The sequence below is a fragment of the Odontesthes bonariensis genome, chromosome 6 (genome assembly GCF_027942865.1).
Source record: "Odontesthes bonariensis isolate fOdoBon6 chromosome 6, fOdoBon6.hap1, whole genome shotgun sequence".
NCBI classification, from domain to species: Eukaryota; Metazoa; Chordata; class Actinopteri; order Atheriniformes; family Atherinopsidae; genus Odontesthes; species Odontesthes bonariensis.
Window position 1 is genome coordinate 20,718,598 of NC_134511.1, and position 26,131 is coordinate 20,744,728.

General features: G+C 40.1%; 1 protein-coding gene across 3 annotated transcripts in view; it reads left to right on the forward strand.

The window, feature by feature from the left end:
- The first annotated feature begins 1,663 nt into the window (after positions 1-1,663).
- The window catches only part of egflam (EGF-like, fibronectin type III and laminin G domains), a 28,555-nt gene continuing 4,087 nt past the window's right edge, over positions 1,664-26,131 (forward strand). For 2 of the 3 annotated variants that reach the window (XM_075467846.1, XM_075467848.1), the window contains exons 1-17: positions 1,664-2,263; positions 11,725-11,834; positions 12,908-12,994; positions 14,078-14,104; positions 14,239-14,356; positions 14,469-14,604; positions 18,233-18,399; positions 20,671-20,783; positions 20,932-21,167; positions 21,827-22,014; positions 22,712-22,816; positions 22,946-23,042; positions 24,012-24,156; positions 24,380-24,569; positions 25,106-25,231; positions 25,652-25,895; positions 26,002-26,113. In XM_075467846.1, coding sequence (XP_075323961.1) covers positions 2,158-2,263; positions 11,725-11,834; positions 12,908-12,994; positions 14,078-14,104; positions 14,239-14,356; positions 14,469-14,604; positions 18,233-18,399; positions 20,671-20,783; positions 20,932-21,167; positions 21,827-22,014; positions 22,712-22,816; positions 22,946-23,042; positions 24,012-24,156; positions 24,380-24,569; positions 25,106-25,231; positions 25,652-25,895; positions 26,002-26,113 — 2,307 coding nt within the window. In that variant the 5' untranslated portion in view covers positions 1,664-2,157. The remainder of the gene's footprint in view (positions 2,264-11,724; positions 11,835-12,907; positions 12,995-14,077; positions 14,105-14,238; positions 14,357-14,468; positions 14,605-18,232; positions 18,400-20,670; positions 20,784-20,931; positions 21,168-21,826; positions 22,015-22,711; positions 22,817-22,945; positions 23,043-24,011; positions 24,157-24,379; positions 24,570-25,105; positions 25,232-25,651; positions 25,896-26,001; positions 26,114-26,131) is intronic. The other variant, XM_075467849.1, reaches the window with a different exon arrangement.

Here is a 26,131-nt window from a genome sequence, read left to right on the forward strand (position 1 = left end):
ATAACCCCAGAATAACAAATCAAACTAGAATGAACAACTAGCAATAGTCAGCAATTATCATCAAACAGAGTCAGAGACCAAGTCTCACTATTCGGCCGAATAGGATGCAGCCTCATTCAACCGTGGGGGTTTCAAGTGTCTGGACAACCCACTGATGCTAAGATTGGTCATTTTATACAGTGTTGACCATGTACGCATATTTGTCCAGACAGTTCAAATTCCATGTTGAGTGCAGAGCACGTTGGAAAATCAACCATATGACGTTAAGCATTATTTGCTCGAGCAGTTCTGTTGTATAACAGTTCTGGGAAAACCAAGTGTAACACATAAAAGAAAAAAAAAACTAATTTCCCATTACAATAAAGTGATTTCGATAGAGGTGCTATATAAATGCTGTCACTTATACCTTTGGATTATCCAATTTTAAGTGTTTTGATGAACGAGTGTTATGATTTGCTATGAGCTCTCATGAAAAAAACAAGAAACAATAATACAGTGACTATGTAAAAATACAGTCACTCTTTACATTTGAAGTTTTATTCTGTATTTCTACCTGGAAAGACTTAATTTTGTCAGGTCAAATGTGTTGGATCAAAATGAGATAAAAGGATTTTCAAATTGCTCTGCACAAACGGATGGCACGAGTAATCACTCTTCTTTATATGCTTCCCTTAAATGAAAGTGCAATATTACTAGCTCAGAAAATGAAGCAGAGGGTGGTGACCAGCAGAGTGAAAATGAAAATGGCTTAACAAATTACTGTGACTCCATGGCCGCCGGTAGGAGGTTCCACTATGGCTCCTATAATATAAGACTATTATGTGATAAGAATGGACAACAAAATGGAACAAATGTAAAAATGTGACGAGTAATGGATGAAACTGCAACTTGACTAAATATGTTATAGAGGAAGCGGTGGGGAAGTTTTCCACTGCAAATATGTTTAATCAGTTTTGAATATGCCCAACTTTGTTTTTGATCTTCTTTTACGTCTTTGTTGCCAGGCCCCTTTCACTTGTACACGTGCACCAATACTAATCTGAAGAGCCCCAATTAAATTCGTCAAGCTTTATATTTGTGAATGCATTAATTTAGATCGTTAGTAACAGCAAAATTTAGATTTTTTGTTGTTGTAAATCCATATGCAAAAAAAGGAAAAAGAGATCTAAAAGAGTTATAAACTGTACATTTGTAGCTTTGCAGATATTTCTGTTCAAACGGGAGGAAGCAAGTAGGCTGCACGCCAGCCTACTACATGCAGCAGGCAATCAAGAAAGCTGTGCTTCGAGCCTACGCCTCAGTGGAGGTTTTGTGTGGTAAGATCCTGCTGGTTAATAAGAAAAATAATTCAGCTGAGCTGTCGTGAAAACACCTACGCAAACTCTGAAAGTTTCTTAAATACACACAGTCTTGTCTTTTGCAGGTAGATGCCACATTAAGGCATACAGTAAAGGTTATTTGATCATATATTTTTTTTAAATTTGTGACTGACACAATTTTTTTATTAATTTTTGTTATCATTTATTATTTCATACCATGACACGCTTCAGTTATTGAGTTTAGCCTACATTGTTGCAAGCAAAGACAATCGAACACACAGAGTCTGCTGTCTGCTACTCCCCTGCTTCTGCGTCAAGATATGCACTCCATCTGTGTCCAGTGCGCGGATTAGACGCTTATTATCCTCTTAGCTCTAAATGGCCCCTAGCTCCATGCACTTGGCTGTCCCGTTTATCTGCTCTCTAAGACGCAGACCGGGGCGTGACATGACAGCGATCTTCATGCGTAAAAATGATCGTGGCTACCATTGAGAAGTGTTAGTGATCGCAAATTACGCGAAGATTGTCGGACTTTTCATCCTGTGTTGGAGCACCTGTCTGGGCACCAACCCATCTTTTCGTCAGTTTATGTTTTCATCCCACTGATCTTTTGCGGACTGTAATCTTATCAGTGTCAAACCGTTGTTGCCCTTTCCTCTCGGGCAGATTCCGTGTGTCTTTGGATGGCGTTTGTGCCAAAATTTGGCTAGAAAAAAAGGCTTTTCTTCGAAGTAACTTTTGCAGGCGAGGGAATCGGGTAGAAATAAAGTTACGGCCGCCTTTGAATGTGTGTTAAAATGGACATTTGAGTGTTTTAAACTTTCGGCACAAAGAAGATATGGATTCTGCATGTAAACAAAGGACTCTCTTGTACCTACTCTTCTTTGCAATATGCACAGCCAGTGTTTGCTTTGGTGCAAGAAGATCAAATGTTCGGAGATCCGGTAAGTGCATCCACAGAAAAACAGTTTTGAAAAACTGCTTTGATCGTTGTAATTATAATCATAATGGTCGTTTGATGATTATTACCACGATAAGCATGATACTGATAATAATTTCGTGAAGAAGACACGTTTGGTTAAATGTAGTTTTTGTGTGTGATCAACTTTCCATATGTTTCATAAACTCAACTAACATCAGACCGGCTGGAATATTTTGTCTCTTGGCATTATAGCACGAAGCAACTTTTTAAGATACTTATCATCAGAAAGAAAAATATACCCTATCAACTTGCAATATTTAAGGCTTGCATGACTGATTATTGCTCAGATTATTGCTCACCGTGAAAGATGCCACTGAGACCTCTCAAAACAAAGCTCCCCTCTCAGTAGCACTGAAAGCAGCACAAAACTGCATTTTAAACACAATCAGCTACAAATACTCCATTGGACCTCATTGTGGGGAGGACATAGGTTTATTCCACACTGTTACAATTTGGACTGTTACACATATTTTTGTCCCAAAGTCTTTCAATCAAAACCACTACAAGTCATTTGTTCAAATCCTATATTATAACCCATAATGGCCTCCAGTGAAGTACAGCCCCTACAGGCAGTAAGAGGGAAATATGATTCACATGAGTGTTTCCACATCAGAGCAAATGTAATTCTCAAGTATTTTCCTTAACAAGTCACAAAGTCCTTAAAAAAGAGGTGATTTCAGTCCTGTTCTTCAAGACCAACCGTTGACAGATGTTTTTTTCTCTTCTGAGTTAAGTTCAGGTAATAACACAATGACTCTTTACTTAAACACTTTTATAATTTCCTAGTGAGGTTTAGAACACAAAATCACTTGGTTAGAGGTAGAAAGTGCAACTACCTGGTTAGGATTGGGAAACTATCATGGAAGGTCTACAACTCAGTGTTACTGTCACAAATGTCATTTTTACAATTTACATGCAGTTGCTCTCAGGACAACGTAGTCTTCAAATGTAATCAGAGTTCATTTTTTGTCTGAATGACCAAATTACCTATTTTTATATTTGAAGACTACATATTGAAAGATGGCACATTTATAGCAGCTTTCACTGGAATTTGGCTGTACTGATAGACACTTACACTTTATCATTTTGACAAAAACATATGAGAAGAACACAAAGAACATATGCGGAGTGTCTAGGCCCCTTTTAGTGTCGTAAAGAGTATACACCCAGGAGTGATTTAAACCCCAACTGCATTATCTGTTTGTGTTGGCCCGGCTTTGAAAACCTTGATTGCATTCAATCATACAGCATGTGTATATGTATTTTTGATAAGTCTGGTCTTGGGCAGACTAACAATTTGCGTTTTTCTAGTACAGTGTAAGTATGCTAAATGAAAATCAGCATATTTAAAAAATGATTGGAGGAATAGTGAGTGAAGTAAGGAGGAACCTATTATCCAAAGCATGCTACTTGATCTGCAAAAAAATGGGGATTCTGCTTTGGATGAGGCGCGTATGGCCTCATCTTTCAGCAATCCCAAATGTTCAGCCAAAACTGAAGTGCGGTTCAGCTGTGTGTTGCACTTGATGGACACTAGACTAAAGGCAGAGAATTTCTTCCACAAAGGAGTTGACAGTGGCTACCATGAAGACCTGCTGGAGATTTATCCAAGCGTTGTTGTCTAAAAGTGAAACACATCAGACATTCCTTCACCTCATAGGATTTTCCATAGAATACTAAATCTGATGTTTTTGATCAACTTCTCTTATATCTGTCCCAGGATGTTTGAATCTCTTTGACTATATCTCCCACACAGTTAATTCCATATTCCATAGGTCAGTATAAACCAACGCGAATGTAGCATCATTCAACGGAGCAAACTCAGGGCAAAAATGGGTTCTATCCAAATATTGTAGAACTGATGAAAAAATGAATTTCTTTATCAAGTTGCTGTTCATCTAGAAGATTTTGACCATAAATGTTATATAGAATGAGTAAATATCAGTCAGAGAAAGAGAAGAAGGAAATTCAGCTTTAGAACAACAGGACAACCATTTTCACACTTGGAAATGTGCTCTTTGGGCAGAAACCCTGCGAGGTTGACTTCCCCACACAGTAGCTGTCTGTTTCTATCTTTTTTTTCGTTACCCTGTCCCAATTTCTTCCCCTTTGTTACTCTCCCTCTCTTTCCGTCACTTCCCTTTTCCCTCCCTGTCACTCTTTCTGACTGTTGAATTTCTCCTTCCCTCACACTCTTGGACCTTCAGGCCTTTGCGGGCTGACTTTTACATCTGTCTGTCGGCGCGGTACACTCGCCAGAGTTTAGACTGCCATACATCGGGCAGCCACAGCCTTGTGTTCATGACTGGCAGTGACATTTGTACAGTTTTTTTTTCTTTTTCTTTTTTTTTCTTCTTTTGAGGTCTCTCAGTTCTGGTTCTCAGGGAGGGGAGAATGTCAGCAGTGTTCAGTGTCCACATGCATCACATCAGCCTTGAACATCCAAGCTGGTGATATCAGAAAAAAATTCAAAGTGAATGACATCCCTCCCCAAGGTGGTCTTTCTTTTTTCAGTACTTTGATAGCGTCATTCCCAGTTTAGATAAACTTTAAAATTATTTACAGAATAACTCAGAAGCTTCATTTTTTACACTAACTGGAGTGCATATCTAAAGTTCCAAGGTTATGAAGTTAAGAAATGTTGGGATTTTAATGAAGCCTTGAACCATTTCCCACTCAAATGGAGCTTTGTTTGGTGAAAGACAATTAAAATTTGATCATCACGAGACACTGTTGATTTTCTTTTTTTGGAAGATGGCATTTTAACCCACCAAACTCAGTGTATTTTCATTCCTACCACTGTGCTTGAAAAGAGCACCGCAGCATACAGTCGAGTGATTATTCACTTTTGGGTAACTCAGATCTGTAGAGAGCACCATTTCTACACACATGACAGAATCTACAGGTAGAGATACAGAATCAGAGAGGTTTATTCTGTGAGGTGTCTGAGTAAAAGATAGCACAACTGTTGAAAAAGCAAATGCAAATACTTTGAGACCAGCAGAACAGTATTGAAGAGTCTAAGGGATTAAAATCTCACAATACCTGTCAGGTGGGGGGTTTTTAAGGGAGGACTCGGATGCGGATTTTCCAAAAGTAAAACTTGATTTATTTAACAAAACAAAGTATCAAAAAGAAAGCGCGGCTGAGCCGGATAGAAAAACCTGAACTGTGGAAAAAGTACAACAAAACAAAACACTTGGCATACTATGGAAAAAAAGGACTTAGCTTTGTGGCGTGGCGTGGCGTGGCGTGGCGTGGCGTGGCGTGGCGTGGCGTGGCGTGGCGTGGCGTGGCGTGGCGTGGCGTGGCGTGGAGGGTGACATAATGAAACTAATCAAGACCTGAACCAAAAACATGATCTAAACTAAGAACTAAAGACATTATCTAAAAACCAAACATGATCTAAAACATAAAACACATGGCATGAGTCCATGGCATGACAGAGCCCCCCCCTCAAGGGGCGGATCCCAGACGACCCTAAACAAAAAAATCTGAGGGTGGGAGGGAGGGGCTCGAAACCGATCCGACGGGGGACCAGACATCCGGCGGCGTGGCTGCAGTGGCCAACCAGGCATGCAGCTCGTACCGGCTTCAGGCAGCAGGAGACGGTGGTCTGGCGGACGCCCAGACCTCCCATGGCGTGGCGGCAGGAACAGGCGGTGGTCCGGCGGACGCCCAGACTTCCCATGGCGTGGCAGGAACAAGCGGTGGTCTGGCAGACGCCCAGACCTCCCATGGCGTGGCGGCAGGAACAGGCGGTGGTCCGGCGGACGCCCAGACTTCCCATGGCGTGGCAGGAACAAGCGGTGGTCTGGCAGACGCCCAGACCTCCCATGGCGTGGCGGCAGGAACAGGCGGTGGTCCGGCGGACGCCCAGACTTCCCATGGCATGGCGGCAGGAGACGGTGGTGGTCTGGCAGACGCCCAGACCGCAGACGGGGTAGCAGGAGCAGGTGGTGGTCTGGCTGGCACCCAGACCCCCAAATACGTGGCAGCAGGAGGCGGTGGTCTGGCAGGCGGCCAGACATCTGTCGATGTGGCAACAGGAGGCGGTGGTCCGGTGGGCCCCCAGACCTCCGACGGCGAGGGGGGAGCCCCCCCCTTAAGGGATGGATCCCAGACATCCCCAATATCTGGGGGTGGGAGGGAGGGGCTCGAAAGCAGGAGTCCGTGGGCTGCTCTGTGGGCTGCTCTGTGGCTGTGGCTGTGGCTGTGGCTGTGGGCTGATCTGTGGGCTGATCTGTGGCTATGGCTGTGGTCTGCTCTAAAGCTATGGCTGTGGGCTGATCTGTGTGACGAGCTCAGGCCCCGCGGCCTCTGTGACGAGCTCTGGAACGGCTGGGGCCGGGGCCAGCTCTGGGACGGCTGGGGCCGGGGCCAGCTCTGGGACGGTTGGGTCCTGGGGCTGCGGTGCAGGTAAGGAGGAGGAGGAGCTGTACAGCGCAGCTACCTCTTCTGGCTCCAAGCCGAAAACCTCCAGCGAGGCAGTGCGCTGCACAGTCCTGACCTCCTCCCAAATAGCCGACGCCCCAGGCATGTGCTGGAGTACCTGCTTCTGAGAGAAGAAGTCCAAAACTTCATTTGCAGAGTTCAGCTTTTCCCAGGAGGTGCTGCTCGGCCCTGAGCGGCACCAGAAGTCCCCAACCAGCTCCCAAAAGGCTGCGTAATCCGCCGCGTCCATGGTGGTGAGATTCTTCTGTCAGGTGGGGGGTTTTTAAGGGAGGACACGGTTGCGGATTTTCCAAAAGTAAAACTTGATTTATTTAACAAAACAAAGTATCAAAAAGAAAGCGCGGCTGAGCCGGATAGAAAAACCTGAACTGTGGAAAAAGTACAACAAAACAAAACACTTGGCATACTATGGAAAAAAAGGACTTAGCTTTGTGGCGTGGCGTGGCGTGGCGTGGCGTGGCGTGGCGTGGCGTGGCGTGGCGTGGCGTGGCGTGGCGTGGCGTGGCGTGGAGGGTGACATAATGAAACTAATCAAGACCTGAACCAAAAACATGATCTAAACTAAGAACTAAAGACATTATCTAAAAACCAAACATGATCTAAAACATAAAACACATGGCATGAGTCCATGGCATGACAATACCAAGACTGGATTAATTCTAAATGAATATTGACTATTGCAAAAATGCTGACATCAGTATATGTGACAGCCAGTATGTCATTTGGAGTTATTCCAGTGAAAGGACAAATATATTTGTTATATAAAGAGTTTCTCAATTACATAGCTTGTCATATCAGTAACCATAGTAAAAAATTGACCGTTTTACTTTTTAGCAAACCTCAGAAACATATTACGTGAGCATTTTTTTTTTTATCTGTCTAGTCTTCTTTTGGCTTCGGCACATTGTCACACATCACAAACTGCGTAAACATGTTGGAGCACATTACTGACCAACATGCAATATGATCTGCATTAGTAAATTAGTGGGACAGTGATGGTTTGTTTAAGAGTACAACGCAATCTCATGACAGATTGTAAAGTGTGCACGTTGATCCATGGAAAAATACATAGCAAAGTCACAGTACGGGCTAAGAAATTGTAAACTAGCTTAGTTTTCCTTTCTCAGTCCTCTGCTGCGATACAGCTCTCTGAACGCAATTCCATCCCTGTTGTGATGCAATGATGTTGATTCTCATGACGTAATGATGTCAACAGATGCCACTCTTTAATAGGACAAAAATGCAATGAATGTGGGAAGGAGGTGTTGATGAGTGGTGTTAGAACCACATCACCCTTTTCCCTTCAAGTGACAGATTGTTGGTTTAAATTCTGTCCTACACAGTCTTTTCCAAAGTCCTTTCATTCTTCTACTTCCACTGTACTTCTGTGAATTCCTACTCAGTAAAAAGGACACAGTTGAGGTTAGATCTTAAATAATACATGATTAGGTTTAGAAAACTATACATTATCACAGACTACTCAGTTTGTTACTGATTATGGTTGCTGCCATGTAACGCACCAGTGCCGTACACAATAGAACTGGTTACTAAAACCTTTTCATCTCACAGTTTTTAAGCCTTTATTGTGAAACTACTATGTATTGTTTGTGTGGATTAATATTCCTATTTTACTATTTTTGGTGAGTCTGGCCTGAAGGAAAACACCCAGTTTTACTAATCACAGGGCCACCATCCTCCTTTGTTTATAATGAACACTGTTCCAGATGACTTTGTTGTATGAATACACAATATTCACACAGTGGTTACCAGTTTGGTAAAAGTGACAATACGTCTGTAGTAAACTGCCATCTCAGAATAGTTTGTTTTGCTGCCTTCAGGTCTGCGTGAGTCGGATGTGTTCCAGTGCACTGAACGATACTCTTTGAGTTGCAGGGGATGATCTCAGAGATGGAGAGTCATACTTCTGCCTTACCAAATATTTCATGTGTTTTTTTTTTATCCACAATATTTTAACATCAAGCTTGCTGGCTATTGTTTTTTTTTTTTTTTTTTCAAATCTTGTTTTAATCCTTAGTTCTGTCAAGAAAAGATCAAAACACCCAACAGGGTTTAGAATGTCTAAACAACTTCTGCAGGCTCCACAAGGCTGCAGGAACACGATTCACACAAATGTTTTATGAACCGGCGATAATCCACCAGCTTCAGGGGTTTATAACAAGATTTCCAGGATGCATATTGATAAGCAACATCAGTTCCATTTCATGATTAGTATTAGGATGTGTATCCTGCCAGAATGTATTTTGTACATTACTTAAATCTGCTGTATGTTGATTTAAGAAGATCTTCTTCAAAATCTGTGAGCAAAGCTCACCCATGCATTCAGTGGACCACACCCGTGGGGAGATATGAATGATCAAGGGATTTAACTGACATATTGCATTATCCACTCAGACGGAAGAATGGGGGGGAAAGGTATGAGTAACAAGGTGAAGTGAAGACAAGAGAGGACTGAGGAGAAAAAGACAGGGGTCATTTTAAGGAGAGGAGAAGGAACGTCACAAAAAATAAAGATCATGAAGGAAAGTGGAAAATAGCCGTGCTGACATGAGATTTCATTTTACTGCACTTTTATATTTGCCCCTTTTTAACGCCAATGTTAATACCAACTGCCCTTCCGGCAGTAAATTAAGAAAAGTCAGTTGTGTCTCATTTTCAATACTCGAGCTCAATTCTAAAATATTCATACTCACAATGTTCGAAACATAAATTCATTCAAATGAATTCAAACCACAAAATTCAGCTGAACTGTGGAGTATGTAAAACAGAAATAGTGTAACTATGGCACTCTTTGAGGGTCCTTTGCCTGGTCATGTCACTCCACTGAAGCCTAGTGATGCATACAGCATTCACAAGGTCAGGCAAAGTGACGATCTACAGCTATAACTGTTTTTCTTTTTTTAAACTTTAAAACCACTTGAGATATTTTCAGGGCCTTACTGGACACTGGATGAGCAATTACATTCCCTTGTTGTGTTACAGGCAGTCATTAGTATGTAAATAGTTACATCTGAGGTCAGAGTCAGATAATGTAATAAGCCCACTATTTAAGTTACAGGTTATATTATTCAGACTGGTTCATTTTTCTACCTCTCACATAGATTTGGGATAATACTGTTCAATCACTATTGCTTGCATTTTTTTTGCAAGTGTAACTGTCTGTTGCTTCCGTTTATTCCTTAATGCTACCTGCAAGTATTTATTTTGTATCATTTATGAAGTATCAGGAACAGCCTGTTCACAACACTGTCGGCTAAACAACATCAATCTATTCATCCAACAAACACACAAAAGCTTTAGAGTTCATTTGATCTTGTCTGTCTGACTACATGGTGCATTTAAGTCCAGTATTCACACCCATTGAATTTCAGTTTTGATCACTTTGGTACAAGCTCCTTATGGAAATGTCAGGCTCTTTAACTGTTGACTGCTGTGGGGTCGTTTACTTTGCTGTTTGGTGCTGGGCAGTCAGTGTACAGTTTGATACTTGTCTGTCTGCAGGTTTGTGTCACGCCCATGGACTCATTTTTTAGTTTTCATGTTCTAGGTTATGCTTTTGTTGTCAGTCCATGTTTAGTTTTGCCTTAGTTTCCCTTCACTCTGTTCCTTAAGTTCACTCACGTCACCTGTGTTTTTTCCTCAGCTGCACTCACTCCCCAATCACTCCCAGCCCTCTATTTAGTTTCCTGCCTCCCCTGTCGTTTTTGTCGGAGCTTTGTGTTTGTTACCTGCCTTGACCTGAGTCCCGTAGTTTTCCATGTTCCACGTCGTTTTTTTGCAAGCTAAGTATTTATTTATCCCTTGCCATGTCAAGTCTTTTTGTTTGTTGTTCATAGTTTTGATTTTTGAATCCGGCCCAGCCGCGCCTTTTGTTTGTTACTTTGTTTTTTTTGTGAAATAAATCACCCTTTTGCCTTTGAAGTCCGCATCCGTGTCCACCTTCTCCACCACACCATCCTGACAGTTTGTCACAATTGGCAACATGTTTAAAACAAAAGTAGTTAAGGTATCTAGTGTTAATCTAGAATATAGAAAAAAATAGCTTTAAAGGGATAGTTCGCCTCTTTTGACATGAAGCTGTATGACATCCCATATTAGCAATATCATTTATGAACATTGACTTACCCCCCGCTGCGTCCTGTGAGCCAAGTTCCAGCCTCGTTTTGGCGTCCACGAAGGTAGTCCGGCTAGTTGGCTGGGGCTTGAAAAATAAAGCGTCTTGCTTCTCAAAACAATATGCGTTCAAAAGAGTAATACATTTGCATCACAAAATCGTTCTCGATGGAAAAAGTCAGACCTCACATCGCTTGGCGGTATTTTTGCCTCCCAATATCAATGCGTCCAATGTAAACTGTGCAGACCGAGCAGTCCCCTGCTTCCGAGCAGCAAACACCGTAACAGGTGCGGCTATCGCTAGGTGGCTTGACGCATTGATATCAAGGTAGGCAAAAATAGCGCCAAGCGATGTGAGGTCTGACTTTTTCATCGAGAACGATTTTGTGATGCAAATGTGTCACTCTTTTGAACGCATATTGTTTTGAGAAGCAAGACGCTTTATTTTTCTAGCCCCAGCCAACTAGCCGGACTACCTTCGTGGACGCCAAAACTCAGCTGGAACTCGGCTCACAGGACGCAGCGGGGGGTAAGTCAATGTTCATAAATGATATTGCTAATATGGGATGTCATACAGCTTCATGTCAAAAGAGGCGAGCTATCACTTTAAGTTTTAGTTTACTTATACTTTTACAAATGCTTTTAGTAAATTATGCTGATTACAAATTGACAGGTTGTTTTTGCAAAGAGATGTAAAGGAATCACATAACATCTCGGTCATCCAAAAGACAAGATAAACAGTTCATCACAGCTGTCTTATCATACCTACAAATGTTCTTTTCCCCATGGAACTCTTCTGTTTTCCTCACTTGTTATGTCTGTGTTTGTGTAAACCAGATCGCCTGAGTCCTCCACTAGACATCCAGCTGGAGACGATCAACTGTACCGCCTTCAGTGTACGATGGAAGATGCCCCGAAGACATGTCAGCACCATCACTGGATACAAGGTGGCCCCAAAAAGATGCTGCATAAAGTCACATGGCAGTGATGTGTGCATAGGAAAAGTCTATTTTTTTGTCCTTTGTTGGAGGGCAGCCATTTCATTATGATGGATTTTTGGAAAAAACATGCTGGAAGAAAAGTATTAAGCTTTACTCACAGAGTTTTTGAGTGCTTGTTTTGAAAAGCATACAGAGGTTTCAAAGCAGCGAACGAATCATATTTCGTCTAGTTTCTTTTTCCTGAGCACATGCCCATTTCTTTCTTTATAGCAGCTACTTCCTTACTCCTGCCATCCAAGTGGCCATCAAAGTCACTGTCAAAGGAAACGGCCTCGAGGGATAAAATGTTTTAAAATTTCTGCTGTTTGAATGGAACCCCTTTGCTGCCAAATGAATGATTTTCAGGTGCACTATTGCTCTGAAAAATGTGGTCATGCATCTTTTATGAGTCAGTGGATGTACTCTCCTCTTCACAAGCTTTACTTCAAATACCATGTTTCTAATATATATATATGTATATATATATATATACACACATATATATGTAAAATTCATAATTTACACATACAGTGGAATTAAGTAATCATGATTTTTGTTTGATCACTACTATTAACTACTTTGTTCTTTTACGAACCTACTAGAACAAAGTCTCTGTTCCTTCCTTCCTTCCTTCCTTCCTTCCTTCCTTCCTTCCTTCCTTCCTTCCTTCCTTCCTTCCTTCCTTCCTTCCTTCCTTCCTTCCTTCCTTTCTTCCTTCCTTCCTTTCTTCCTTCCTTCCTTCCTTCCTTCCTTCCTCCCTGGTGTTTGTTTCAAATCAACCATTAACAAACTGTGGATCAGTATGACTGAGTGTGCACCACTTTTGACCATATGTCTGCACTAAGAGGATTAGTCAACTACCTAGCTTCCCCAAAACTAACAACAACCATGTGAGTTCATTTAGCCCATTGTTTGTCAACGTTCATAAACAGTTTCTTCAAAGTATTTCTTCTTTGAGAGCCAGATTTAAATTGTCACTGTTGCATCTTGACAATAGAAAAAGCAAAAGTCGAATAAAAATTTGCGCATGTGTTTTGCAGGTGTTTTACACAGAGATGAAGAATGGCCGCCCAGTTGGTACTACATCCCTGATGGAGGTGCCCCTTGGTTTGGACATGCTAACCACTGTGAGTAGGCCATACACAAAGATGTTAAACTGTAGTGTTGCATCTTTGTCATAAACAGTTGAGCTAATGCTGAGATAGGAATAAACAAAATACTCCACAAACGCACTGTTTTTAATATTTTTTATATATTTTTTTTAATATTCATATTCAGCAATGTAGAATCACTAACTTGCCAGTTTTAGCCCAGTTCAACCTTATATTTTCCAGTGAATTCACTTTTTTAACTTTGAATGTCAGCAGTGGCTGTTAAATGCTAAGTAAGAAGATACTTTATTAGGTTTAGATATCAGAAAATACATGTTTGAACATAGAAATAAATAACACATGGTTTTGTTTGACTATAAATGGAAAAAAAATGCTGACAGGTTGGAATCAAGTCACATGACTGCCTCCCTATATAAGTAGTAAAGGATACCAGTCATACATGTTCTGCACCTTTGTTGTGACACAATGTTCTGGACATGTAGACAAATGCACCTTTTACATGATTTCCTGTGAGACTGAGGAGGCCATATATGAAATTTATGTTCATAGGCATGTAGGATTGCCCGAAACTGACATTGATGATGAGAACATAAAATATAATGAAAATACTACTACTAATAATAATGATAATGATAATAATAAGAAAAAGAGATTTATTTATAGAAGACCTTCCATCAAAGTGCTTTATAGAGCCCCCTCAAAGTGTTATTCACAGCAGCTTGGACAACCACCGATCAGTTTCCTCATGCTCTTTGATCTCATGTTTAAAATTGTGGCACGTAACATCATCTCTCATTCACAGACTTGGTGAAAGTTTTTACCAAGGATTATTGATCACGCATAACTAAGAAGTAGCCATACAGTGGTATTCTCCTCTAGTGTGTGACCTAACACTATTTGAACTGTTTGGGGTGGAAAAAACGAAAATAAGTTTTTCTTAATGGGAGCAAATCCCATGAAAAGATTACAGCCAACTGGGACTTCATCTGACAAACAATTACTGCCTGTTTAAACGTGAAAGACCTCCTGCAACATATCTGTTTTACATGTTTACATTTACACACTCTGATGTAAAACTCTGCTCTTCTTTACTGAAAGGGGCAATTTGACGGACAAGCAAGCTTTGTGAGTAACATTTGCTCGATTCAGTTAATCCATATTTGTCTTCTTTGTCTTCTCTTTGTCTTCTTATTTGTCTTCTATCTTTGTTTTAATATTCGTTTTTAAACTTCATCCATTCCCCTACATGCAACTTGTAGGACGTGGACATTGAGAACCTAAAGGTGAACACTAAGTACAGAGTCAGCGTTGGAGCATATGGTTGGGCAGGGGAGGGTAGACCCAGCATGCCTAGAGACATCAGTACTGCTTCACATGGTGAGAATATATGAGCAGAAGGAAGCAATTTCACTGTTGGTAACACTGTTTCTGGAGCTGCATTTTCAGTATTTGTCGATTTAACTGAATTTAAGTTTTGTTTTGCCATCAGAAACGTGCATGCCCCCTTCACCACCAACTCAGCCTGTTGTGATGGCTGTATCTGACACGGAGTTGGCATTGTCGTGGCAGCAAGGAGAGAGCGAAGGAAGTGCGCCCGTTCTTCACTTCCTGGTGGCTTACATCAGGTCAGTAACAACACAGTGATCAGTTACAAAAAAAAAAGAAGCAATATATAGAGCTGTACATTTTTTCTACACGTTCGTCTAAAGACCTTTTCAGCTGTTAGTACACAGACACACTCAACACAGGCAAGCCACTCACATCAATGAACCTACTTATAAAGGCACTTACCTGTATGAAGGGAAAAAAGCACAAGTAAAAGCACAAGCAAAGTGACCTTTTCCTGCAGGGAAAAAGCAGGCCTAAATGAAGAGCCTTCTCCCACAAGTGGTTGAGCAAGAAAAGGAGAAACTAGCTGACCAATTTTATAAGCTTTCTGGGTTTTTTTTCTCAGCCAATAAACCATTTGTCCTTGGACGAAACTGGACAGGGTTTTTCAAAAGCTTTTTCCTAAAACCCTGCAGCTTAAAACTCACATACAGCTTGATGAGTTTGTTGTTTGACTTTATTATATATAAAGATGCAAAAAAATTACGTACACTCTTTCTGTCTGTGTTGCAAAACACTCCCCCAAAAATCAAGTCAAGTCAAGTCAACTTTTATTGTCAATGCTGCCATTTGTGCAGGACATACACAGAATTGAAATAGTGTTTCCCTCTTATCCCTGGTGCAAAACAGCAATAAACATGAAGTAAAATATAAAGTAGAAGATAAAAAATATATATACAAGCTAAAAGATAGGATAAAGAAATAGAATAGATATTAGTACATAGTTTATTAGTTTACCTTGGTGCAATGAGTCAAAACAGTGAGGAAAAAGCTTTTGCAGGGTCAGTGTTGGGATTGTCGATTATGGGCAGCTGTAGAAATATGCTGTGCAAAATGGCAGAGTCAACCCGTTTCACCTGTAGATGTAAGTGACTCGTTCTACAACAACAAATGCATAACAGCTCTGATTTTCACGTGACCCTACACTAATGAAAACATTGTTATGGATTTTATCTTGCCTTATCCCCATCAGATCCCCTTAAATGTCAATAATTGAAACAGAAAGTCCTTATGAAACAGCTGCCGCAATGTGTCAGAATAGTCTCAGATTTCCTGTACAAGCAGAGGTTAGCCCCTTAACGCCTGAGTTTATATAACTGTATATAAAAAAAATGTTTTGTGTGTGTTTTAGCCTTTAAGTAGATAGTAAATAATGCTAATTTCACTTTTGCACAAAAAATAAATAGAAATTTTGGTATGTTGCAAATTTGCGACAACAGGCATCCTGGTCAATTTGGAGTCAATTTGGTATGTAATTTGGTATGTTGCTTATTTGCAACACCAGGCATAATGGTCAATAATAAGATAACAACAACACAGTAATATAACAGTGAAAAAACAATGTTTTTTTTATTCACAACTTTTTTTTTTTTTTACAAGTGCTTGTCGAAGGTTCCTAGGTCCGTAGTGAATATGGACTAACCGGCATTGGGGGAATAAAGATGCTATCTCAGCTGGTTGATTGAGTCAAAAACCCAGTGCTCTCTGACTCCAATAACCTGGTTGAACACTACCCAGCATTTTGAAATTTCTAATTCAAAAAAGCATTTGATTGATTGCAAAATGTTTACATTATAATGTATTTTTCCCCAAACAGCGTAGTTAACATAGTATGAGCATTCCTGCAATTAGGCAAGACTATCTTTCCAAAAACTACCCCATGATTAATTTGATCATGCAGAGAATTCCAACCTATAATTACCTTTTAGGTTTATAGGACCTGTAGTGGTCATTAGAACATTTGTATGTGAAGTGTTTAAATGATGCCCACAAATGTGAGTTTTAACCATTGTCTTTTTTCTAGCCATAACCAAGTAACCAAGAAGTGATAAAAGTTTTTTATTTATGGCGGCCTTGTGTTTTTTCTTAGGTGAAAAAACAGTTTTCTAATTAAGCAGTGACCAATATGGACTTTTTGAATTAGCCAAAGTGATCGAGTAATTTATTTTATTTCTCCATGTTTCCATCTCTGTCGTAATGGTTCACCATGATGATGCCTGTCAGCCACTGATGATGGCAAAGCTTCATGGCATTATTTGTTCGATATTGCCTAGTTTCCAGGCAACCATTAATGACCATTATTGTTTGCTTGTATAGTACAAGTTTACACTTAATCCTTTAGCCAGACTAGCCTATTTTTTTTGCATTGATTTTCATGCATCTTTGCTGGTCTGTTCAATGTCACTACTTCTGTTTTGACATGAAGGTCAGTTGGGACATGAGAGAGAATGAATTTCTTTCTCTCTAGTAGTGTTCAGCCTCACACGCACACACAAAGGACCTCCCCTGTTACTCACTCTTGTCTGCAGACAAGAGTGAAGACAAGGGAAGGAAGTTTAAGTAAAAAAAAGAAAAAGAAGACATTTAGGTAAAGATGAAGTGACTTGGAGTCCTTTGATTATTTGCCAGACATTAACATGCAGATGATTTTTTTAAAAAGAAAATGAGAAATGGAAAAAGCTGTTGTGAGGATGTAAAACTAAATAAGTATGAAAAACAGTGTTGCCGTTTACGGTGCAGAGTTATCACTCTGTAATTGAGCAAAGAGAAAGAAACAAAGATGAACAGAGGCAGAAACTGTCTCTTACTGTGAGAGATATGAATCAGACTCTGTTTTTGCAACCGAGGCATTTTCCACTCAGAAGGGCCATCTCAGACTCAAATCCTTCACTCCTTACATCAAAAGAGACCATACTGAAGACAGAGTGTTGTTTAAGATGACTCTATTCAACAGATAGCTGCCCCAAGGCTTCTACACAAATGAACTCTGTATGGATTCCCCCCCCCCCTCTGGAAGACCAAGAGTTATCTACATAACACAGTCTGAGTTGGTAAATAACATAAGACTTAGTATTTTTTTGTAAGACAATGATATTTTTATGGCAAGGTGAAAATGCAAACAAGACCTTGTTTCATTAAAGAGCTGCCACTTAGCATTTCAACGTCCAACACACAATCACTAAATGTAGGGAAATCTTCTGCATGTTTTTCTTCACAAATCTGAAAGAAGACTTGTTGAAATAAGTATTTAGACGTAGGTATTTGAAGACTTGAATGCACTCGAAAATGAATCGTGAACTATCAGGTCCAGTGTGTTTAATAAATGCAGTCTTTTGAACCACACAGATTGTTTTAATAGAGATAGAACAGCAGTAGCAATACAATAAAGTGATAAAATCTGAATTCCAAAATGACCTCACAACAAGCCATCATTTTCAGAACAATTAGCTGGAGTGAGTTTGGTCAGTTATTAAGGATTTTTAGGACAAAAGAAATTCACTTCAGCATCATTTAAGTTTTGTGAAATAACCCATATAGATGTGTTAATATGAGTGGAAATATGAGACAAAATGTAAAATCAGCTTCTCTAGTTGAATCTCTGTTCTCTGTTTGTTTACCTTTATCTGCAAAATAAATCTATGTGCAATCACCCTGCCCCCCCCTACCTGTACGTGAAATACACCTGGCTAGTGCAATTATGTTTCATACTTTTATTCTGCTTCCTATTTTATTGTTGTTTTTCTTTTGTACATATGTGGCACCAAACGGAGCAGCGCTCCTAATTTCATTGTTTGCAAGTCATTCAATGACAATAAAAGCTTTCTATTCTATTCTTTATGTCTTCATGTACTTTTTCTGTTTCAGGCCAGAAATGGACACGGAATGGACATATATCCGAGAGCCCATAGAGACCAACTCCATGGTTTTAAAAGGGTTGATACCAGAAACAGAGTACCAGTTTGTTGTCAGAGCAGTCAATGTGCATGGAGGCAGCCCACCCAGCAACATCAACATCCCCGTGCGCACTCTTGGTAAGGCAAAATGTTGATATCTGAGCACTTTGTGACAACCAAAAGACTAGTCCCACCCACCCGGTCTGTTTTCAACCACATTTTGAAACAAACTATTTCAGCTAAGTCTCAACATTATTGTTCTATTACCATAATTACAGGATTTACCATATTAAACCACACTGTTCAAACCTCAGCAGTGTGCAACAATGATAACTTGTAATTGACAATGATGACAGTATTTAGAGTTAATTAGAACATAATTCTGTACAACAAGATGTATTCCTGTTTTACATTTCACACCAAAAAGAATTAAGCTGATGAATTGTCACAACATGAAACCCACTCAAGATTCAGTGCGATTGACATTTTTTAAGTCCCCCCCCCCCCCCCAAAAAAAAAATCCGTAACATATTTAGCAATGTTTTTAATATTTGTTGACCTTTAACAGGCTTGTTTTTAAAAGTAGATAAAGTGGACATAGATCTCTCCATTAATTTCCCGCAGAATATACAGAATTTGAGTGAGTCTCAAATATGCTTGGATGTAGGGCAACAACAGGAAGTGTGTCAGTGGGTCTTCTTAACAGGAGCCTTCAATGATGGAAGTGCAGAGCAACAGAATCATTTTCATTGGATGTTTTTAATGTAGCAGGATGTAAGTGGTCGAGATGATTGATCTTAAAGCACACACATTTACACAGGTGTGTGCTCTGCACAAATACCCATGTGTTACTTTTATGTGACGGAACAAGGATCATGACATATTCATGGGCAGTCTGTGCTCCTGAGTTTTTGCAAAGGGAATCTTTTGCATATCAGGCTTCAGGAGTATGAATATGTATAAGAATGGAAGTTTAGCAGCCCTGTAAGCACAGTTACATTATCCAGGGTTCTGTGGCGACGCTGCTGTGCAAGCAAGCAAGAAAGAAAAACTGCACAGACTGAATTGAGTGCCTTAAGTCCTTTGGAAGACAGATAGGGACAGCAATTATGTTAGAAGTGCATTGTTTAGAATAATGTCAATGAAAGTTTTATGAAACAAGATGAGATGAGCCATTTAGAGGGTCACAGCGAAACAGACTGACAGAAGTGATAGAGAACCGCAGTTTCTCAGCAGGGGATAAAAGCGGGTTATGTCCGTGTCTCATCAGACAGGATTAAGGATGGGATGCCAGACCCCTTCTCTGCCCATCCACACTAATGGATGCATACACACATGCAAACAGTGGGCCACTGCTTGAGTGAACACCAGGGCAGGACTGAGTGAATTCTCTCTCTTTTACAGTTCTCGTATGTGTAATGAGTTACACAACAGCAGATTAGTCCCCCCTTGCTCTCTTTATGCTAGCACTCTTTGTTCAGGATTTAATGTTATTAGTCAATGCCTATTAGCAATTTAATCTCTGCATCTTTTAATGATGCATCTGATAAATGAAATAAATTTCCATAAAGAATGTTGGTCGTATATCTCTCCGCAACATCACTGATTGAATATTTTTTACCCTTTGACATTAGGCATTCACTATATTGATGTAATTAAGACAAATGGAGAAGAGCAAGGAGGATGGGGGGTGGGTGGTGGGGGTTGTTATGTAAGATAAGATTAAGTTTTCTCAGAGTGAGTTGCACAGGAGGCGGGCATGCTGAACACAGCATGCTTGTTGCATGTCATCTTGGTGCTTTTTAGTAACAAGCACAGAATATCGATACCATTTAACCTGTCAAATACATTTGAGTGTTTTTAAACGCCTGCTCACAGGGTTAAAAGTCGGATAAACTTATATTGTTAAAAAAAAGAACGTTTTAATGAATTTGGCTGGTGAAAAAACAAAAGGTTCAGCAGTGGGTCATTTGTCCTTTGACACTTTTCAGAATGCGGTGCAGTAGCCTGGGTAGAGGTTAATACGTAGATTCACTCATCTGGATCATTATTGTTAAGTTTCTAATGATCGTCGCCATAGACAGTGTAACATGATCACATTTTTCCCTTCGTGACCATTTATAATAGGAAAGCCACAATGCAAACCCTACTAAACCAAAGATTCAGCAAAAGTCTTTCAGCATCTCCTGCACTGACCCTCTCAGACTGGGTCATGTTCATTGGTACCAGTACCTTGTGTGACTGAAATATTGAGCAAAAGTACAAACTTGCACCTCTGTTGTTCTGTATTCCAACAAGTCCTCCAACTGAAACGGCCATATAAGTTGTATGTTCACACCCTTTAATACCGCTCATATCACCAGCATGATATCATGATTATGTAATATTCATTTATGCTGTTTGTAACAGGTTCATCAGATGTTGGCAGTGGTGATATTGGACATTACATCACAGATTCCAGGATCAAAGATGAAGATGGATTTGATATTGATGATTCCGATTATGACGTATTCATTGAAGAGGTTGGTTTGAAATACACAAAAAATAATGCATAGTTCATACAAGCTGCTGAATGTGTAGGAAAAGACACACTTATCACAAATTAGTCAAACTAAACGTAATCAAAAATACTCTTTTTTTTTTCCCTTTCTTTACACCTCTGCATTCTAGTTGAAACCATTCCCAGGTATAAGTCCGGACAACAGGAAGTCCCAACTCCGTTCACGCTCTGGTCCATCATCTGGTCAAAATGTTGTTTACCGAATGAACACTATAGCCCCTCCAAATATCACTGATGTACCAGTTTCCACAACCACCTCGTCCATCTTCCCAGACTTCTCAGATCTAGTTTTCTCAGCAAACTCAGAGCCCAGTAGCACAACTAATGTCCCACTTACAACTAGCAGGTAAGCTGTCTCCTATTTATTCACCTTGGTTCCTGTTTTAGTTTATCTGTTTCAGATCGATGGCATTTCAGTGCTCTTTATCCGTAAGTGAAGGAGACGATTGCCTCTCCTATTTTTATCTCAACAGAATTGCGAGCCTTATCGCTGCTCTTCTTGTCCTTTGATTACTAGATTTTCATCTCGCCTAGCTTTCTGCGTCTTCTTTAAAGCCATCGACAACTTCTTCTTTTCATCCTCCTCCACTTAATCATTTGACAAAAGCAGTGACTGGAGTCATGAAATGTCACATCAATTTAAGCTGTCAGTGTGGTTGTGACATACAGCACGTCCTTAACGGAGGCAAATAAAGGAGGGCCTTCAAAGCTTTTGCATGTGGGTGAACCTTTCGCCTTCTGTTATCTAAAATGGTGGAGATAGATCATCTTTAATAAAAAAAACAAAAAAAGGGCAATTTGAAAAGAAAAAAATGGTATAATAAAATAAACTTAAATTCAGAAGTTCAGAACTTAAATGCATGAAAGATGATTGATCGCTAAAACATTAGCCTTATTAGGCACAGTTTTTATTATATATATATATATATATATATATATATATCTATTCTTCTCAGAGAACTCAACACACTTTCTTATCTTTCCTCCCACTTGTATATACGACAGCACCCCTTTGCCCGCAACCACAGCCATACCAACCATCTCCCCCTGGCAAGGTGAGGTACCTCGTGTGTACGACATGACTTGTGAGGACACCGTGTGCCCTCCTGACAGCTTCTGTCTCAGTGATTATGACAGTGGAGGTTCGCGCTGCCATTGTAACCTTGGACGGAGAGGGGACACTTGCTCTGAGGGTGAGAAGTTGAATAGCTGAATATCTGCTTCACTTGATTTCGATTTTTTCCACATAAGCAAAGATAAAGCAAAAATGCTGCCTAACAATCACAAGAAGGAATCAATTGCGGGACACACACAGAGGGATTTAGTAAAAAGCGTCTTTTAATGTTGCAAGACATCCTTGGGGATTAGGTCGAGGAGGTAGTGCGGGTGAATACACGAGGTTGTAGTTGAGCGTTGCTTGAAGGCGAGAGCACAGCAGGGTTTCTCAGCGAGTACGCCTGCAGGCACACCGGAGTTGGGTCTGTGGCAGAGGAGAAGAGGACACGCGAATAAATGGAAAGGACAGGTTAAAAAGCAAGTCGCAATGGTTGAGAGGCCTTGATCACACTATCGCCTGATTGTTTATCCACTGGGTGAAGTGGATAAACAATCGGGATGAGTGGAAGGAGCGTCCAGGTTAAATACTGTAGAGGATGAATGATGATAGTCAGGTGTGCAGGAGAAACTGAGGCATCCACGCCTGCTTCTGAGAGGGTACACGAAGTTGGTGCTCATGCCCACACACCAGTACACAATTCAACAAGCACAAGCTTTAACAGAGAAAAAGGCAAAAACTCCGTACTGAGGCAAATGTGTGGCACTATCCACCTTCCTTTCTACTCAAACTGTTGCTGTAACTTAATTGTGACATTTTATTTTGTTCTTCCTTAGTGGTAACAGTGAACTTTCCCAGGTTCTACGGCTACTCTCATGTGACCTTTGAACCACTGAAAAACTCTTACCAGACGTTTCAGATAACTTTGGAATTCAAGGCAAGTTGCTCGGTTATTTCGCTCGGTTTTATTCTAAAACTCAGGTTATCCCCTTTTAGTTTTAGAGGGTTTTTTTCACTTTGTGAATGAAAAAAAAAAATGACATGAAACTTTTTTTCTTTGTTACAGGCAGACTTTGAAGATGGCTTGCTACTGTATTGCGGGGAGAATGAACACGGCCGCGGAGACTTTACCTCATTGGCTTTGGTTCGAGGAAAGCTTCACTACAGGTGATGGTTGTAGTGACTTTGCTCTGTAAAATCTGTAGTGATTTTCTTGTTCCTCTTTCAGTGGTCTGATGTTTCCTTTTAGCCCATCTTGTCCCATTATTATGCTTTGTAACAGTAATACATTTCTTGTAATGTCAACAGCACGTTTTTATTTTTATTTTATTTCAACCAGTAGAGAACTTATTTATTGATAAATTACAGTTTTGGTGTAACTTGTGTAATACGTCACTCAATTCCGGCCACCAAGTTTATGCACAAAGTAACTTCATATTTTTGTAGTGGCATACAATAAAAAGTTATTTTTAGTGTAATTGTATATACAATTGATGACATCACAGGCCTACTCCATAACTTAATTTGCAGCATTGTTAGTTACAGGATCCAGTAGTTGACTCTATTTATAATAGAGGCATAATATATTCTAGGTAACATGTTGTAACATGGAATTTAGGCCACAAATGATACAGTTTAGATAAAATTGTGTCATTTGTTTAACGCATGGCAGCCAAGGCTTTTGACACTTTCCTCAAGCTTTCATGCCATTTTGCATTGCCATGCCATGCATTTTTATCTCCTGCAAGAGGAAATAATTAGTTACTTATCAGGTGACTTTATAGCACCAAAAGAGACTAACAGCACACTCATAGTAGGACATAGCAGCTCTATGAAGCAACATCCCTTTAATCAGGGATAAAGTGAGACACATTCTCAAAGCTTTGATATTGTAATTTATTCAAATGAATGCTGCTCAGAGCCATCTAGTTGGCTGTTCTTCTGCACTGTTAAAAACACAATTAGTCAGCTGTAGAGATGCTGACTTGCAGATTTTGTAACTTGAGCCTTAGTTTCCATTTGTGGGGCAAATTTGTGTTAAAAGGTTTTGAAGATGCACATTATTTCAGATATTTACAGTGTTCTTTATGATTTGTAAAGGCTATTTTTCTCTTTTTCTGTCTTTTGCCTCTTCAGGTTTAACTGTGGCACGGGAGCAGCCCAGATAGTCAGCGAGAGTCGGATCGTTCTTGGTCAGTGGCACATGGCAACTGTTTTCAGAGATGGCATGAGTGGATGGCTCCGTATGGACAACGACACCCCCGTATCTGGACGCTCACATGTAAAAAGAACATTTTAGAATATTTTACGAAAAATCGTGATGATGATATTATAGCATACTCATGAACCTTGGCTTTCCTGTCATATGTAAAAGGGAAAAAAAAGAATGAGTCATCCATTTCTGGAAATTTGGATTCCCAGGATTTAGACTGGTTTGAAAATAAAAGTGTTTACCGTCACTGATGATGACACAGATTTTGCTCTCTTCAATGTTGCTCTTTCAGGGTCAGTACACTAAAATTACTTTCCGCTCCCCGTTGTATGTGGGTGGATCACCAAATGCTTACTGGCTGGTCAGGGCGACGGGTACAAATCGTGGCTTTGTGGGCTGCGTTCAGAGTCTGACCATCAACAACAAGGCTACAGACATCAGACCATGGCCTCTTGGCAGAGCACTGAGTGGAGCTGATATAGGTGAGACATGCAGGATGCGTGACTTTTATGTGATGAATGGGTATATGTTTTTTTTTACGTGTAATATAATGTTATTTTTATTCTCCTTATCCATAATGCGTTTAAAAAATTGAACAGAAGTTTCTTACAAAAAATATTTTAACTGTTGAATTAGGATGGTAATGTTTCCTCACTATACTGCCCTCTGTAAATCTTATTATTTAAAAAGGATGATCATTTTCATCCATTTGGTTTTGCTACTTTGGATTATTTCAGTAACTAGCCAGAAACATAGAATTTTGATTACAGTATGAAATGATCATTTTGGTCTCTGATGCAGAAGGTAGAATTTTTTTTGGGGGGGGGGAATTATCACTTTAAAAACAGCTGTTAAAACATAGGAAAAAAACATTAAAATAACAACTAAAAAAGACCCTATAATCTTTGTATACGTGGTGACTGAATAGGGAACATTTATAGAAACAATAAAGTTTTGCATACATGTGTTTTTAGATATCTGTAGAGATCAATTTGCTGAATCTGTCCTCATGTATCAGGTGAGTGCAGCGAAAGTGTGTGCGACCAGGTCAGCTGCGCCAATGGTGGCGCTTGCTTTGCAAACCGTGCTGATGGCTACATCTGCTTGTGCCCTCTTGGTTTCAGGGGAGCACTTTGTGAAGAAAGTGAGTTGACTTTATTATCCTTTCTATCATAACCAGAAAAAGAACACGCACGCCTTGTTTGCAGTTTTTAACCACTTTGATAGCAGAAGGTAATGGCTGTCGTTAGTATAGACCTTTTATGGTAATTCTTTTTTAACACTTGAAGGGTAGAATGAAGATAGTTGGTTAACATGGAGATAATTATCTCTGATACTGAAGGTACTGATTTGCATGTATTGCATTAGACCAACAGTATAACTTGCCACTTTCTTCTTCCCCATCTCGTCCCTTACTGATTTCCTTCTGTTCTCATTGACAACTTTTTCCTCCACCTCACGCTTAAGCATCTTAATAGTTATGTCTCTTCCGTTCCAGTGGTGTTTCATATCATTCCTATTTCTCCATGTTATTTTCCTCATGGTCCTCTTCTCATTTCCTCAGGTTTCTTGTTGACTTCACCACTCTTCAATGAAACAGTGTTTTCATACACTGTCATCCCATGGCCTCAGTCCTCTCAGAGCTACCTCTCCTTTATGGAGTTTGAGATGACATTCCGGCCGTCAATGCCTGATGGGGTGCTGCTGTACAGTGATGATGCGGGTAGTGGAGACTTCCTGTCTATAAACTTGGTGGACAGATATGTCGAGTTCAGATTTGACTGTGGCTCTGGAGGAGCTGTTATAAGGTACTGAGACCGATCCACTCTTATTTCGTTCTGTGGCTTTTTCTTCTGCCTTTATGTTTTATTACCGAATGTGCAAAACTAAATGTGCGATGGCCTTGTACTGTAGGAGTCAGGAGCAGATCAGTCTGAACTCATGGCATGAACTAAGAGTGTCTCGCACAGCAAAGAGCGGTATCCTGCAAGTGGACACCCAGAAGCCAATGGAGGGAATCGCTGAGGTATGTCATCTGAAAACT